Source organism: Strix aluco, chromosome 6 (assembly GCF_031877795.1).
Source record: "Strix aluco isolate bStrAlu1 chromosome 6, bStrAlu1.hap1, whole genome shotgun sequence".
NCBI classification, from domain to species: domain Eukaryota; kingdom Metazoa; phylum Chordata; class Aves; order Strigiformes; family Strigidae; genus Strix; species Strix aluco.
In genome coordinates, this window is record NC_133936.1 from 40,514,570 (window position 1) to 40,530,347 (window position 15,778).

Below are 15,778 nucleotides of genomic sequence, written 5' to 3' on the forward strand. Positions count from 1 at the left end.
AAATTTTGAGATGCACTGAGAAAGGTAAAAAAAAAAAAAATCAGTAAAGCATGCCTTACTAATTCTAGATTTTAAGCAACTGCAATAGTGTAAAGACTATCCACAATAACAGTATTAGAATCAGCTGATAATAAATGCAGTAAATTTACTCTCCATTACCCATTAAACGAAACATTCATATACATAAATATATTAACTGAATTCTTTCTAAAGTAGACTTATTTGCACACAACAAGCACAAGTTTCTTAATGGCGACATTTAATAGAGTTGAATTTCTTAAAACGGTTGAGAGCAGACGAAAACATTAGGAGATACGCAGTGCCTTGCAACTAGAGCGCTACATCTCCAAGTTCTGCTGTAGTGCAATAACAGGCTAGAGCAGGAAAAAAGGAGCAATTAGAAAATGTGGTTTAGCTATCATTAATCTGCATCAAAGGAATATAATGATGCACATTGTGTGCCTTTCAAATTATTCTCTATTATGGGTTTCAGAACAGAAGTTGAGAAATCTCTTTGACAAACTAGTCCCTTATTAAAAATCAAAGGGAAGTGCTTTGGTACCATCTGTGCAACATTAGTGCCTTCACTGAAGAATGATTATTTTGCAAGTTAAGTATTCAACACAGGGGGAAAAAGGGAAAAATTCCAGCTATTCAAAAACTCATCTTTAGCTATTATGAAAAATGTCATAGCGTGCATGAAATGCAATGTAATCTGTTACAACAGTTCAACGTCTTTCCCTCCACATCAGTAAATGTGAAACTAAATTATGATACTACAAAGGCTAACCAAAAGTTAATCTTTCCTACTGTCCACCAGCATCAGCATGAGCTTATGATGCTTTGACCAACACCTGCAAGGTCTAGCTCTGTATGAGAAGGGGGGAGGAAGGCTTTCCATTTGACTGTGTTAAGAGTGAAGCAGATTATTTTACAAAGAATGAGGTAAAAATCATCCATAAATGCTTGTGAAAATTTATGACAATCTCTTCTTTTTAAAGAGTATCACACAGAAAAATATGCTGAAGTGTTTAGAAATTCACTTTCAAAATCATTACTGTAAATCAACCTTCTTCATCTCTAGTATACTACATACACTATGTCCATGATTCAACAAGTTCTTACTGATGACCCACTTATGAAGCCCATCATCCCACCAACTCCAATTCTTAAGATGTCTTGGACTCTGCAACACTAGAGCTAAAGATTTTGAGGTGCAGACATCCCATCTATGAAGTCTGTCAGCCAGATAGCTTCCTCGTAAAGGTGCAACGCCAGGCAGTGAAAAGGTCAGACAGCTCTCCTCACCTTGCCACAGACTAAGGCTGTAACATGTCTAACAAGTGGATTAACTTTGAGACTCAGCAGTTGCTACCTATAGTTTGCATTTTCTAGCCAGTGTCAGGTTTGTTGTTCACCAATTGTCCTTCAGTGGCCCCAGTACTATTCTGCAATGCCATTTGCTGTGCTTCACTTCAATTTCAGAGGAAAGCATTCGCCATTTTGTGCAGTCTTTCCTGAATTACTTGCTGTTGCTTCTTAGAACACACACACAGTTCAGCAAAAAGCTATCCTTATCCCAGTGGAGTGCTGTGGAACCTGGGAGTACAGAGATTTTTATACTTGAATTATTCAACACGTGAGCTTAACCCTATCCTTTTCAGTCACGGTAGTCCGTCGTCTTTAAAGACATCACACGTAGCTTACTGTGTTTGCTAGGCCTGGTGTAGATTCAAAAATGGGTAGTATGATGCATTTGCATTAGAAACTGCAGTGTCAACAAGGATCTCAAACAGAAGCCTTGAGACAAGCCACAATTGTCTCAAAACAAGGCATATAAAACAAATATGCAGAAGTCATACAAAACAAATATATGGAAAGTTTCCTTTTTCAACTGCTGCTCTTCCTTTCCTCCACAGAAAGACTGACTTTTCTGTCTGTTTCCTTTAGTGGAACATAAAATACAATTTCTGACCTTCTAACAAAAAAGATAAGAAAATATTGTTGATGGGGATGTGGCAGAAGTAGTGCCGTAAGAACATGAAAGCAACACTCTAACAAGAGGCCCTGATTCTCTAAACTCAAACATATTTCAGTTTGTATACATTAAGTTCAAGACACGCATCTACGGGAGGTGAAAGATTTGCCAGAGATGAATGACAAAACATCCTAAAGGATTTGCTCTCAAAATCTCTAAAGCTACCTCATCCTGTAATTTGTCATAGTACAACACATAATTGGCTGTTGTTAGATGTGCGCTCATTTATTTATGTATCCAAACCATTCCTGACAGTGAACTACCACCAACTCAGGAAGTTTTTCCCCTTAACCTCAGTATGAAACATCCAAAAGGCCATTAATCCTTAGTTCACTGCAAAGATTACAAGTCACGGAAAGTAAGCTCCCAAATCAGTCATAACTTTAGCTCCAAATAAAACACTCTTGGAAACTTTAATTTTGGTGTCTGCTTTTAAATCAGAACAAGAAACAATAAAAAGAACCTCATTTTGTTCTGTGGTTTAGCCACATCATGCAAACTTTATTTTAGAAGAACTATGGGATTAAATGTATTATTCCATTTCTATTACAGTTAAACATCAAACCAATTTTTAAGAGTTAATCCACCTGTAAGAGTTCTCCAAAACATCTACACAGTATCAATAATACTACCATGTTATATTTTAAATGCTATATTTATAGAATCACAACTCCTCTCAGAGATTCTCTTTCAACTATGTTTTAAAAGCCTTCACCACTTAAAATGTTTCCCTGAAATCCTATTTATCCATCATCTACATTTTCTATGCTCCAGAAGATTTAATCACCATAGAATTTTCTATCTATATAAAATATATTCCTTTACAGTTGGACACAGGCTTCCAGCCTCCTCACCTAAATGCATTTTGATGTCAATAAAGAGCTACCCCATAAATTAACATGAAGATGCTGATGGAATTAGACTTAGAAAAAGAATCTTTAATTCAGACAAACATATTAGGAAGCAACAATGAAGGAAGAATTACCTTTTCTGTATCTGACAGCTAAATTAATGTTTTCTAAAACTAGGTATTACATAAAATGCTCCTCTCTGAGCTCGCAGAAGAGACATACATTCACCTACGCTTATTTCATTTCATTTCTTCCTACTTTGACAATCAGCCTAAAATTTGATAAAGAGATGAATTCCCAGAGTATGATCTCTGCATCTTCTAGCACAGTCAGCAACGACAAAATTCCATTGTAGCTGACTAGCTGATTGTTAGGGACCAGAAAATAAATGACTGAAGACTTGCCTCCTTCCCCTTTTAGGTGAGGAACACAGATAATTTTTTCCATGTGCAAAAACTGAATATTACTGGGACAGCACACACATCTCGGTGCACAAATACACAAGAGGCAAGAAAGTACATGCATTAATCCTTTAACAGGGCTCCCCTAAAGAAGTGTATGCTGCAGGACATTACACCTTTGTGCTGCCCTAAGAGCACAAGATATGACAACTTGTGCCCCTGCTTTGTGCAACTAACTGCCATGTGACTTGGGAATCTATCCCACTTTCGTCTAATTTTGGAAGACAGATTCTAATGAATTATGGACTAACCTGCTCATGCAGATTTCTTAGTAAAACAGATTCAAAGAACGAACAATCCATACAGACAGTTCTCTTCAAATCAAATTTTCCAAACATGATTCGGAACAGCCTTTCAGAATCTTAAACAGGGCTGCACTGCTCATTCTCTATAAAGCCCGTGAAATGAGACAGAGCAGTCTGGATTCAACGGCTGTCAGAGACCCAGGCTTGCTCTTACCTGAGGTGTCCGCACCCAGCAGACGCCGCAGTTTGCTGCAAAGCTGAATCATGTTATCTAGTTGCCGGTTTATCTGTGCATCTTTCACCCAGGCTGGCATGTGGCACACTGGGCATTCTGTGCCAACACAGTCACCCACACAAGATCTGAAAGTCAAATGTAAAAATCCATTATCCAGCGTAAGTTATCTACTGTACTCGCTATCAACCTTTTCACAGCCAAACGCTCAGCAAGAATCTCTTATTTTAGCATTGACAAACCACTGTTGTAAAGCCTGTATGAGTTAGTCACAAATGCAGGAGAGGACATATTTATCATGACAAGCCACAATTAAGCAAGCCAAGTCCAGAGCCTTGTCAGCATACTGTCAGGAAAGACATGTTATCTTGTGACTCCCACAGACTCACAAACTGATCCAAATTTTCAAGGTATGCTAAAGCTCCACTGCTGTTTGTCTCCAGGTAACAATTAGGCTCAAACAGTTAAAGCTACACATTCTTTTACACCTCAGCTAAAGGTAGGGCTATTCTTCTGCAGCCTTCTATTTTTAAACGAGTGACAGAAAGCCAACCCATAGTAACTATCATTTCTACTTTATCCTACTTAAAAGTTTTCTTGATATTGTGAAGTTTCCCCTGTCTGAGCATTTTTCTATAAGAATTCCCACAAGGATCTGCAGGTGTTCCGAGTCACTCTTCTCTTCCAGAGCATTTATGTCAGATGATCAGGGCAGAGCGGATGGGGAAACAGATTTACTCAGTAAAGGTCATTTAACACTTGTAGCTTCTTAGTAACACTACTCTCCCCACATAAGCCTAAAACTTTTTATTCATTTGATTACTCAGGTGAGAGGACCTTATGATTTGCCATCTGAACTGCAACATTCAAGGGCCATTGTTACATCTCAGCTCCAATCTATCCCGTTAAATATCGGTTATAATTTCACATACCCAAGACTGAATTAATTTCAAAAGTTTCCATTACCTTACCAGCACATAGCATGCACAATTCTAGCCAAACGTATAAAATTAAATGTGAGCAGATCATGTTAAACATGCAGAGGAACTGAATGGAAGTAACATCAAGGCACTGCTACCTGAAGAGGAAGATCAAAGTCTATGCATCTAGACTCTAAACATATAATCGACTTGGAAGCTGACAGCCATACACCCCAAAACTAGTAGTTAACAATACCAGAATTGTAACCACCACCACTTTCTTTAAGAGGAGAGTTATTTTCAGATCTGTTCTCTGCACTGGCATCTCTCCCTCAAACACCACACACATATCATGCCTTCAGTTAATCCCAAGACAGGAAATTTGGTATGTAAAATTGCTGCTAGGTGTGTTTTGTGCTTTAAACAGCCTGCTCTGAGCAGGCAAAGGACCTCACGTTTAAGACACTGCTATGATCAGGAGACTGCAGTACAACTCTTGGTTCTGACATATTCTAGATGACATTGACAAATCACTTGGTGCAAAGACAAGAACTGACCAGGCCTCGTTCTCTAGGAAAGTTGGCCTCAGGTCTCCCATGTCTGTTAAAGGTTGTGCAAAGGAAATGTGGAATGACTTTTATACCACAACATTTCCTAATTACTTTTAGCTGCTGGGTTTTTATAGTTAATGGATAATGACTGTAACTTAGTAGTTACTAATACTCAGACAAAACCACAGAAACTGATCTTAATAAATATCCCTGCCCATAATAAAACCCATGCTGAGGGAGAACCAGTTACATTACGTGTGACTTGATTATTGCAGTTCATTAGTTTCACATATTTCACTTCATATATCAGAAGGCAGCTCTGGCCATTCACCCCACTCCTTCCGGTGTATATTAATAAATGTCTGTTTTTAGCAATGGATCAGAATCAGTTCATGTCTGTATACTGCAGATTCAATTCACGCCTGACCACATTTGCTTGTAAACAAATTAATCTAAATTTCCTTAGGTTCATTTAAAAAAATAGCCTACCCAAGACTCAGTCATCAAAGGACACATTAAATTGATGACTAAAAGGTCAGGCATATAAAAGAGAAAAGATGAGGTGTGACAATAATTTGGATAGCAGCAAATAAACTCTTTTTCTGGAGTAAGAAAGACCTGCTAATGAGTGCTTAAGACTCCCATTAGTTATTCTTTCCAGCCTCATCGATGCAAACTGCATCATCTTCTGATGCCTTGAAAATTTTTCTTAAAAAAAATACTTCAACAGTGAGTATTTGAAATCTATCACCTAGAATAACACTGGAGTATTCAAAATAAAGCAAGGCCTTACATGCCCAACAATTATGTTTATTAAGCCACCCTTCAGCAATCCACACTACACATGAGAAAAAACATTTTATTAGATAGATATGAACAAATTTATAAATGACTTGTACAAGTTTCTGGGGGTTATTTTACCAAGTACTCTATGGACAGGTAGTACAAATAACAAAAAATTTGCTTCAGACGGCAGAATCTTCTACAGCAATTAATGGCCAAAGCTGGGAAAGAAACCACATGTCCGGACAGAGTGTCTTTTAATACATCCGTACTGTCCCATAATCAGTTACTCCTCAAAAAGCAAAAAAATCTTTTGCTATGATTTTACTCTTCAGGCCTTCAACACTTTAAGCTTCCATTAGAAAAGTGCAGCTGAAGACAGGGAAGGAATACATAGCCATGAGGGAGTGAGGGAGGGTTTTCCTCTGCTTTTATTGACATAGTGACTATGGTATTACCAAGAGGCAAAGCTGAATATCTAGTCTGGCCTAGACACAGAGGTTAGAAAGTGTCTATCCTCTCCACTGTCACAAGCAGAGAATTTTGATAGACAGCTCACATCTGTGCTGTGCAGAGAAAATGTTTAAGCTATATGACTGACCTTTTAACTCCCCATGTTTGTATAGTGACATACAGGACAGCCAGAAGGTTCCACCACCTTCCCCATGAGGTTCTGAGGCACAAACATTTCAGACTCTGCCAGTACTGACAATGCAGTGAGTTATCCTAAGACAGGCCAAGTGACAACCACCTCCTCAGAACTGCTTTGTTAGCAGGATGTTTCTGACTCCACTCATTTTTTTTTTTTTTAAACACTCACATTTGACAAGCTGCAAGTAGAGGTACTCATCCCAACGTGTTCGGATGGACATGACTACAGGAAGTTACGGTGGCAGATCTTTAGGAGCAAAGCCATTAGCATAGCAGAAGGGCAAAGCAATGACAAGCAGCACCCAATCCTCTCAAGCAGAACAAAACCCCCTTGGGAACAGGAAGCACCTTTCCAGACTGCTCTTTTTTGTTTAGAGGGGAGGAAAAAGGAGTTAGAGATGACGAGAAGGTCTGGAAGTTGCTTTTGCCTCCTACCCCACTATGAGTGGGCTCCCCCCTCCACAGGACTGAGGGTTCCCTTTACACCTGGCCAACATCCCGAAGCCTAAACCAGCACTCCTAAAGCCTGGCTTTCGCTCTGGCAAGCCAGACACCCGCCCTAGAGCGGTGAGCCAGAGCTACAGGACAACTGCAGCTCCCGCCTTCCTCTCCCACTCAGTCCCCCGGCCAGAAGCACCACCGGCGCCCGCCCCCCCTCCTCTCCCGAGCTGGCAGCAAGGCGGGCGGGGGCCTCGGCCGAGCCCGGCGCCCCGCGCTACTTACAGGCAGAAGATGTGCTCGCACCGCCCCAGGGACACGGGCTGCCGCAGGACGCCGGCGCTGTGGGCAGAGGAAGGAGAAACGCGGCATTTTAACACACGCGGGCACAGCGCCGGCGGCGGCTCCGCTCGCCTGCCGGCAGCCGGGACACAACGGCCGCGGCGGAAAGGGGAAGGGGGGCATCCGTTACCAGCGGGAGCAGCTCAGCGCCTTTTCCAGCCGCCCCAGCGCGGCGCGGGTGTGGGTCCAGGGCGGGCCGGGCAGCGCCATGGGGGCGACGGTGAGGGGCTGGCCGCCCGGGGCCGGCCGGTTGCCCGAGCGGCCGCGCAGCGCTTCCCGCATCGCTCCCCGCCGCCGCCGCCGCTGCTCCAAATTCCGCGCCCGCCCGAACTACGCAAGCGCCGGAGGCTGCGCGCCCGCCAGCGCGCATGCGCCTACGGAGGAGGCGCGCTGGCCGCCGCGCTTCCCGCGCTCCGGGAGCGCGCGGGGCCACAGGGGGAGGGGCCGCGCGGGAAGGGGCGGGGCCAGGTGGGAGCGGAGGGCTGAGGGAAATGGCGGGCTGGCAGCCAGCCCGCCTGACATTCAGGAGGGAGACCCCTTAGTAGCATCCAAACCGATCAAATACCCGATGTGTCTATATACGTCTTTCCAGTATCTGTTTCTGTACAAAGAACATGTCTAACACAGCACAAACAGGTACCCGAAACGGGCAGGCGGGTGCAGTGTTGTGGTGCTGAGGGCCTCCTCCCCTCATGCCTGGCGCCCGGGCAGGGCACCCGCCCCGTGCCAATGCCTTTCCACCTTGACTTTTAAAATTTCCTCCCTTACACCCATCCACCAGCATCACTCTGGAAGCGATATTTCACTAGTCACCATTACTTTTGGTTTCGAGAGTGTTTTTTTCCTCAGCCTGCGCATCCAGAAGCACCTCAGGGTTCAGCCCAATCTCACTCTTCTTACAGGTTGCTGTTTTCTAGGTGGTACCTCCATAGACGCAGCCATCACCATCCCTGTGTAATTCAATGTAATTACCGAAGCACGTAAAGCAGTTATAGCAGGAATTTATCACTTTCAGGTAGAAATACTCCTGGACAAATAATAGATAGAGCAGGAATGCCAGGAGTGATTTATAACAGGCTTACTGACATTTCGTGTCGAGAAGCTCCACCAGTGAATAAGCATGAAGCCATAAATCTTCGAGCAAACATGATTAAAGTGAGCAAGTTATTCTTTGAGGGAACTTCATCATAAAAGGACGCGACAGTGTGGAGCCACAAAATTTGGTTGGCGACAGTCATAGGAAACAGCCGTCAGAGCGGCGCCCCAGCAGCCCATCTGAAATTTTGGTGGCGTTTCTCATCCCGTGTCTCCCCCCGTTGGCCACCTTCAGGTAGATGGTTCCCCCTCGTCCCCGCTCACCAGGCAAAGTGAAAGCAGTGAGATGTTGGGTATCGCTGCTCAGCTGAGCAATGGCTGTCTGACAAGAGGGACCAGTTTGACCGCTGGTGGCAACAGCGGCATTTTCGACAGCTCTTACCTCATCTAGGGAGAAGGACTTCTCAGATGAGTGTTAAATCAGGGATGAAAACATTTGTTAATAAGTTATCCTTGTTTTCCAAGAAGGAGGTTCTTCAGTTTTCAGGTTTTGCACTCCTCTGCTTTGGTAGCTTGTTCCCTCTGTAGCTCCTGAACACTGGGGACGTTATAAACTGGGATATATTTATTTATTTGCTTTATTTATGGAAGGTTAAATATTTATCTTTGCTACTAATATTAGCCAGAGGTGCAAGAAGGTCAGCAAGGATGGGAAATCATAAAATCTCTCAGCTCCATTGATGTGAGAGAATTTACTGTCATCTGGGCCAAACTGATGTGTCACAGGGTGAAACACTGTCACGCTGATTTGAATGGTGGCATATTCAGCCTTTATTAAATCAATGCCGTCGTATCTCCTATGCATGACCCCAACAAACACCATCTTGGCTTTCTGCGTTCATGATAACTCCCAATCTTTACCCATGAGAAAGGAAACTGCGGAAGTGTGTGGAGGGTCCAAAGGGTTAAGCAACAGCCCATCCTTTGCAGGTGACTCTGTCCTTGCAGAGTCATGGCCTGAAACCTTAGGGAGAGGGATGGATGGAGGCATCCCCAGCCACAAGCTGACGCAGAGAGGAAGGCTCTTTGTTGTCATCCACAGTGCAGTAGCTGCGTCTGTGCGCTTGGATCCAGCTGTGAAAAGTGCGGTTGTATCTCAATAATAACCTGTTGTATTCTGGTGCTCAGGAAACGCCCCGCTGCGTTAATAACACTGAGCGGTGTCCCCTTCGCTAACGGCCTGTCATCCCTGACTATGGGATGCATCGGCTGCAGAGAGAAGCAGCTCTGGAGAAAGAAACAACAGCCACGGAGGAAAGCGTTGAAGTAAAACAAAACCAAATGCAAACTGCACCCTGTTAAGAGACATGCGTAGGTGTCGGATGCTCCCGGGCAGCAGGCAGGCTTGGACATGTTTCTGGCAGGAGATGACTGTGGTGAGCTGCTTCAGAGCACAGCATCCTCCTTGCCTATCTTGAAGCAGGAAAGGGGCAGGGAGAGGTGCCCTGGGCTGCCCAAAGGGGAGCTTGTCCCCAAGCCCAGCGAGGTGGGGGACTGGCACGTCCCATGGTGCCTCTTCCCATCCTGTGTGCATGCACCAAAACATCTGGATGCAGGAGAGAGGTGACAGCGAGGGACACAGCTGGACAAGGCACCCTTTCTCTTCTCCTCAGGCTGCAGGGGATGGAGCTGGGACAGGGACCTGCTCCCTCATGCCGCCAAAACCAGGCTAAACTCACAAAATAAGCTAAAACAGTCATTTGTCCCTTAAAAATGAACAATTGCCAGATACAGCCTTAACATCCTATTCCCTCTTACTTGGCCGTTGTGTGCTCATCCTGTGCTCCAAACAAACAGTGCCCGGCGTCTCCCGGTGCACCAGGGTTACTGAAGATGGCAAAAGGCCTTGCTGCTGAGATGAAACTTTAACGCAATTTGAACCATTCACCGCAGGTTACAAACAACACTTGATCCATAGATCTCTTGAGTCAACCTGGCATTTATGTTCACAAAATATGAGACGCTGATATATACTGTATAGGACAATAAAACAGGTAAGTACCTCGTCTTCCTTTCCTCTGGCTGAAATATGTTTAGTGTCCCTCTCAATAAATCCACGTGTATGCACGTAGTCTCCATTGTGCTGAGACATTATGTGCAAATTTACAAACATTTACAACTAAGTCAAACTGAGGCAAAGCACTGCCCTGGGCAGCCAGCATCTAACAAATACTTGTGTTCGAGAAAGATGTAAAAGTCACGAGTGATTCATTCTCCCTAATTTTATAAAGGTTAAGGAATTGGTGCTCTTGGAAACCTAAGAAACGTCTTCCTCTGCAGTGAATTACTGCAACCAATTGGACAGTCAGAAGCAAAAAAAATGATGCAAAGAACAGGGGGAAGCGAGAAATATATCTCTAAATTTGGTTTATGCAGTATTTAAAGTACAAGTAAAGCCATTCCAGGCAGTATAAGGCCCACACACTTTAAAATAAATTTGTTGCATGACAGAAAGCCAGTAAAACGGTTTCAGCTGTGGTGTGATATAGTGCGACAGTTGCGTTCGGTACGTGCATGAATCAGCTGCTCCATACCCTGCCGAGGCAACGATCATCTTCGCCGTGCTAAACTGATAATGTGATTTTCAAACAATGCAGGGCTTCAGAGCAAAACCCGCGCTGAAGGATGGCGCTCGGCTTCCCGGCTGACGAGGAAGGTAAAAAATCCTCGTCTACCTCCCGCTTCATTTCAAAGCATTGCCCATCTGGTAAAGACCCTTTTATGTAAATACACCAGTACCTGATATTTTATTCATTAGTGAAGTTCCACAGCTTTTTTTCAACAAATATACAATTATTACGTGATTCATCATGTAACAGGAAGGAGCGTGCAGAGGGAGGCAGTTCCCTCAAGTCTCATGAGTCAGTCATTTTCTCAGAGATTAAAAGAGACAAAGTGCCTGCAAAGAGGGGATCCCTCTCCTCTCATGCACCTGAATATGGGGGAAAATCCCAAAACCACTACGCTCGCCAGCGCCAGCTCAGCTTCGACATGCTGAGCGCCCACAGCAAATGACAGGATGAAACTGCTTCAGCAGAAGACTCAAAAAAAAATGAGAGGAAGAGCAGCATCACGCTTTGAATTCCCTCTTTCCCCAAACATCTGAATCAAAGACTTTAACAGGCTTAGGCTGGTCCTCGGGCCACCCCTCTGGGGCCAATTTTGCCGTGCGCCCAAAGCCCCGTGAGCTCACCGTGATCTCAGAGGCATCATGGGCTGCGGCGCCGACTTGAAAGACTTGGGGCCGCTAAGATCATTCGGCGCAGTAATTGGTTAGGGCCATTAGACTAGCAAGTTTTAAGATTTCAAATATTGAGGGATTTGATCCCCAAAAGGAAATAATAATAATAATAAAAAAAAAAAAGTCTATTGCACTCTCAGACTAAGCAGCACAGTCAGCATTGCATTACGTGGCATTAAATTACTAGTCGTGTCTCGATAGCAGAAACATCTGCTGGTGTTAGACATGGCATTTTTAATTAAGGGCAGCAGCAGAGAAGCCTGTGGTTCATCAGTTCTGCTTTCACCATGTGAATCGCTAAATCCAAAGTGCACTTGTGCAAAAGATTTGGTCAGAGCACATGCTCTGGACCCAGTGCTACAGAAGTGTGAGCAGGAAAGCCACCGAGGTGACGGGTAATTTACACCTGCGTCTGCTGGGCCCTTCACTCAGTGAGAGCTTTCTGTGAATCCCTGGCTGGGTCAAAACTGCGTGGGATTTTACAAAATGAGATTACCCTTCTGTTTTTTCCGGATGCAGGAGAAGAGGGGTTTCCGGCAGAAAGGCGAGTAACAGAGAAAAGCAAAGCAGGAGGAAGCCCCGCACCCAGCGATGCAGCTGGGGACCACGCGCACACCTTTGCTCCAGCGGCTGCCGATCCCCCCCTGCTCCCGGGGCTCCCCACCAGCGCTCTCGTCTCAGGGTACGGATGGCAGAAACGTCAGGCCCCATGGACGCGCGCGGCTGCCTTCCCGTTGGAGCGGAGGGGGCCAGGATTTCCCTCGATGAGCCCCGCAGATGGTGTTTGTTTGCTCAGCCACGATAAAAAAGGAAAATATTTGGTGCAATCTGCTAGCAGGCAGAGGCAGACATATGGTCGGTGCGATGCAAGCCTGGATGCTCGGGAAAACACAGTCAAAGCTTTGCAGCGGCTTTTAGATGTTGGATTGCCCTTGAGTTGCGTAGGATACAAGTCCAAGGCAACCTTTGAAGAACTTGGGTGCGGGTTTTGTACAGTGGCTGCTCTGGCTTGAACCCTCTTATTATTAGCCCCACTCTAATTAGTCCTACTATACTATCCCTATTGTACTAGAGTTATTATAATTAACCAATTTTAATTAATGCGAGCCTCAGCTCTGGCTCAACACTTGGAGAAATTCTCCCTGGTTCGATGACTGTTCATCTGGCACACACAAAACACAGGTTGAAAACGATGGAGGCAATTAAAGGCAATTGCTTGTGCATTCGGACACGGCAGAGTCAAGGTGCGGGTGCAGCATCACTTTTGTTCTTTTTCCCTGTGATTTACGAGCCCGTTGTTAAACGTATTGTCACAGCATCAAGCCTGTGCGAAATCCGTGGGCCACCTCAAAACATAAAATCCTTTTTATTTCCCTTTAAGTTAAATTCTCAAAGCCCAAACCCTAATTCTTCTGATTTCTGTTTCCCAGATATTTCTGAACAGGGACTAACCCCCAGCTGAGACAGTGCTGGTGACATTAAACACTTCGGTGGGTTTTCCTGGCTATGCCGAGGAGGCGATGGGGCAGCGGGCCACAGCTCCAGAGCCGTGATGGGGCTGTGACACATGCAGCACGATGGGACCCTCCACCCCTTTGGAGTCTCCGTGTCCATCCCACCCTAAGGGAAAACACTGAGGGCAGTGCACGATTCACTGTAAACATTGGGGGTTTGGGTGTTCAGTTTTGGGTTTTTTTAAATGAAGAAAGCACAATCATTTCCTTTCCGTCAGGGTGCTTTTAATTCCCTTTCTCCCAGTACGTCTCCATTTGAAGACATACAGTCAAATAAGTGTTCCTTTGAAGTCCTTGCTTTTAAATTTACCTTTTGGTTGCCGTGTGCTCCATAGGTGAGTCAGTGATCTTCCTGCCGTCGGTCAGGGCTCAGCACCTCCGGTTTCATCAGGATAAAACATATTACTGGGATTGCAGGCGCTGGGCTTAGTTCAGGGAGAAATTTGCTGTGACTTGTTAACAACAAACCTGCCTCACTTTGAAGAATTCAAGTTATTTTGGGAAGGTTGAGGAGACCCCCTCGATTACGTCTCAGTGCTCGAGGGCAGGGACAGATGCTGTGTCGGAGCACTGAGATGGGGATCCCTGTGGGGTGAAGCTCTGTCCCCCCCGAATTCAGAAGCACTCTGCAGGGAGGGATGGGGCCATTTCTCCGGCCCTGGCATGAGCTCCACACCCAAAACACCAGACACGGTCATACTGGTGTCTCTGATGGCCTTACCCTGGTGCATGAGTGGCTCAGCCCCACCTTCCAGCTTGACTACAGTCACATCAGGGAAAAAAAAATAATATAGCCGCAAGGAGTATAGCTGGCATTCTGGAGACTATGAAATATGTTAATTTAAATTAAAATGCTCCTTCCCTGCTAAGCCTTCCTTCCAAAGGCAGGAGCAGAGGGCTCCAGCATCCCACAAAACCCATGCCTCATGCTTTTTAAATGTAAAAGCCAGAGCTGAGCTGCAAATAACGAAATAAGGAAACTGTGGGGTTACTACAGCGATATATGGATGCGGTGCTGTACCCGGGGAATGCCAGCCCTGTGCCTGGCACAGGGGCAGGAGGGAGGGCTGGGGGTGGCGCAGGGATCTGCCCCTCCAAAACGTGTCGGGGACGTCCTGGTCTTGCTTTTCCCCCAGGTGCCGAGATAGCGTGTAATTGCAAGACAGATTTTGCTCAGCTGCAGCTTGGCCTGGACACTGCACACCCTCACGTGCAGAGCTCACAGAGCATTTTCCTAACTCGCTCCCTAGCAGGAAGAAACTAAGGAGCAAAAGCCCCAGCACATCTATATGCGTTTACAAGTAAGGGTATATATTTTCTAAATAGGTAAGGATATTCTTTTTTCTATACTAATCCATACTAAATCCAAATTAACATGATAGTGGTCCCTGATGATTTATGTTGTTATAATAAATAACAGCAACCGCGTGCCACTTAGCTGATGATTAATGATCCTTATTTACAGCGTGTTCAGCTCAGGTCTGCGTTTTACACTTGCAAACATCAGAGGACAGTTCAGCTTTCCTTTTCTCCTGTATTTTGAGGCCATGTTGTAAATCCTGTACAAGCAGCCTTGATGGCTGCATTTTAATCCACAAATAGGATTGCTATAAAGCGCCAAAAGAAATGCCAGTCTGACCTGGGAGCGGTGGGGGCTGTTTCCCTTGGGCCTGAGGGGCAGGTCTGGCTTCAGCAGCCTCTGCAGGGAAGAGTGCCAAAACCGTGGCGGCAGGCGACCCCATCACACCCTCCTCTCCGAGTTGTGAGGGTCTGCCACTCGAACGTACCCTGCTGTAAGCACCAACCCCTATTTTTGTGCTCTGATTTTCCTATAATCCCTCCTCTCGGTTCATCTCTGAGGCAAATGAGATGGTTTGTGAGCTCCTCTGCAGAAAACCTCCCCTCCTAGACCCAGTGCTCACCCCCAGCCTTGTGCTCACACGGCTCCATCCCGCTGCCAGGACCCCCTGGCCCTGAACCATCCAAGCCCAAAAGGCTCCTTTTTCCTGCTCCACCCCACAAACAGGCCCTTGGGGATGAGAAAGCCCAGTGGCACGGACCCTCCCATTTTCATTAAATCAGTGCTGAGCACCTCTAAATGTCACAGCCTGTGCGGATGGAAAAACAGCTTCCCATTTTTTAAGATGATTTCAAGGACTCGTATAACCACGTAGGCTGGCGTGTTCCGTTACACGGGCCAAGTGATCCCACCCAGTAATTTCTGCTTGAGCCAGAGCTCAAAAATGGCAAAGGGGGTGGGAGGGAAATACAGCACAGCAGCTTTGATTTATCAGGATGAGGCTGATGAGTAAGTAATACAGAAACTTAGCAGTCCTGGGATGACACCTATCTCTCCCATTTAACTTTGTGTGAGAAGTGGTGGTATATTGTATGAAGGGGCACTATATTAGTGTCA

General features: G+C 45.3%; 1 protein-coding gene across 2 annotated transcripts in view; it reads right to left on the minus strand.

Moving 5' to 3' along the window:
- BARD1 (BRCA1 associated RING domain 1) overlaps positions 1-7,794 on the minus strand; it is a 44,548-nt gene extending 36,754 nt beyond the window's left edge. For both annotated transcript variants that reach the window (XM_074829749.1, XM_074829748.1), the window contains exons 1-3: positions 7,643-7,794; positions 7,456-7,512; positions 3,810-3,955 (exon numbers count right to left, since the gene is read on the minus strand). In XM_074829749.1, the coding sequence (XP_074685850.1) occupies positions 3,810-3,955; positions 7,456-7,512; positions 7,643-7,794 (355 nt within the window). The remainder of the gene's footprint in view (positions 1-3,809; positions 3,956-7,455; positions 7,513-7,642) is intronic.
- Positions 7,795-15,778: the final 7,984 nt, after the last annotated feature.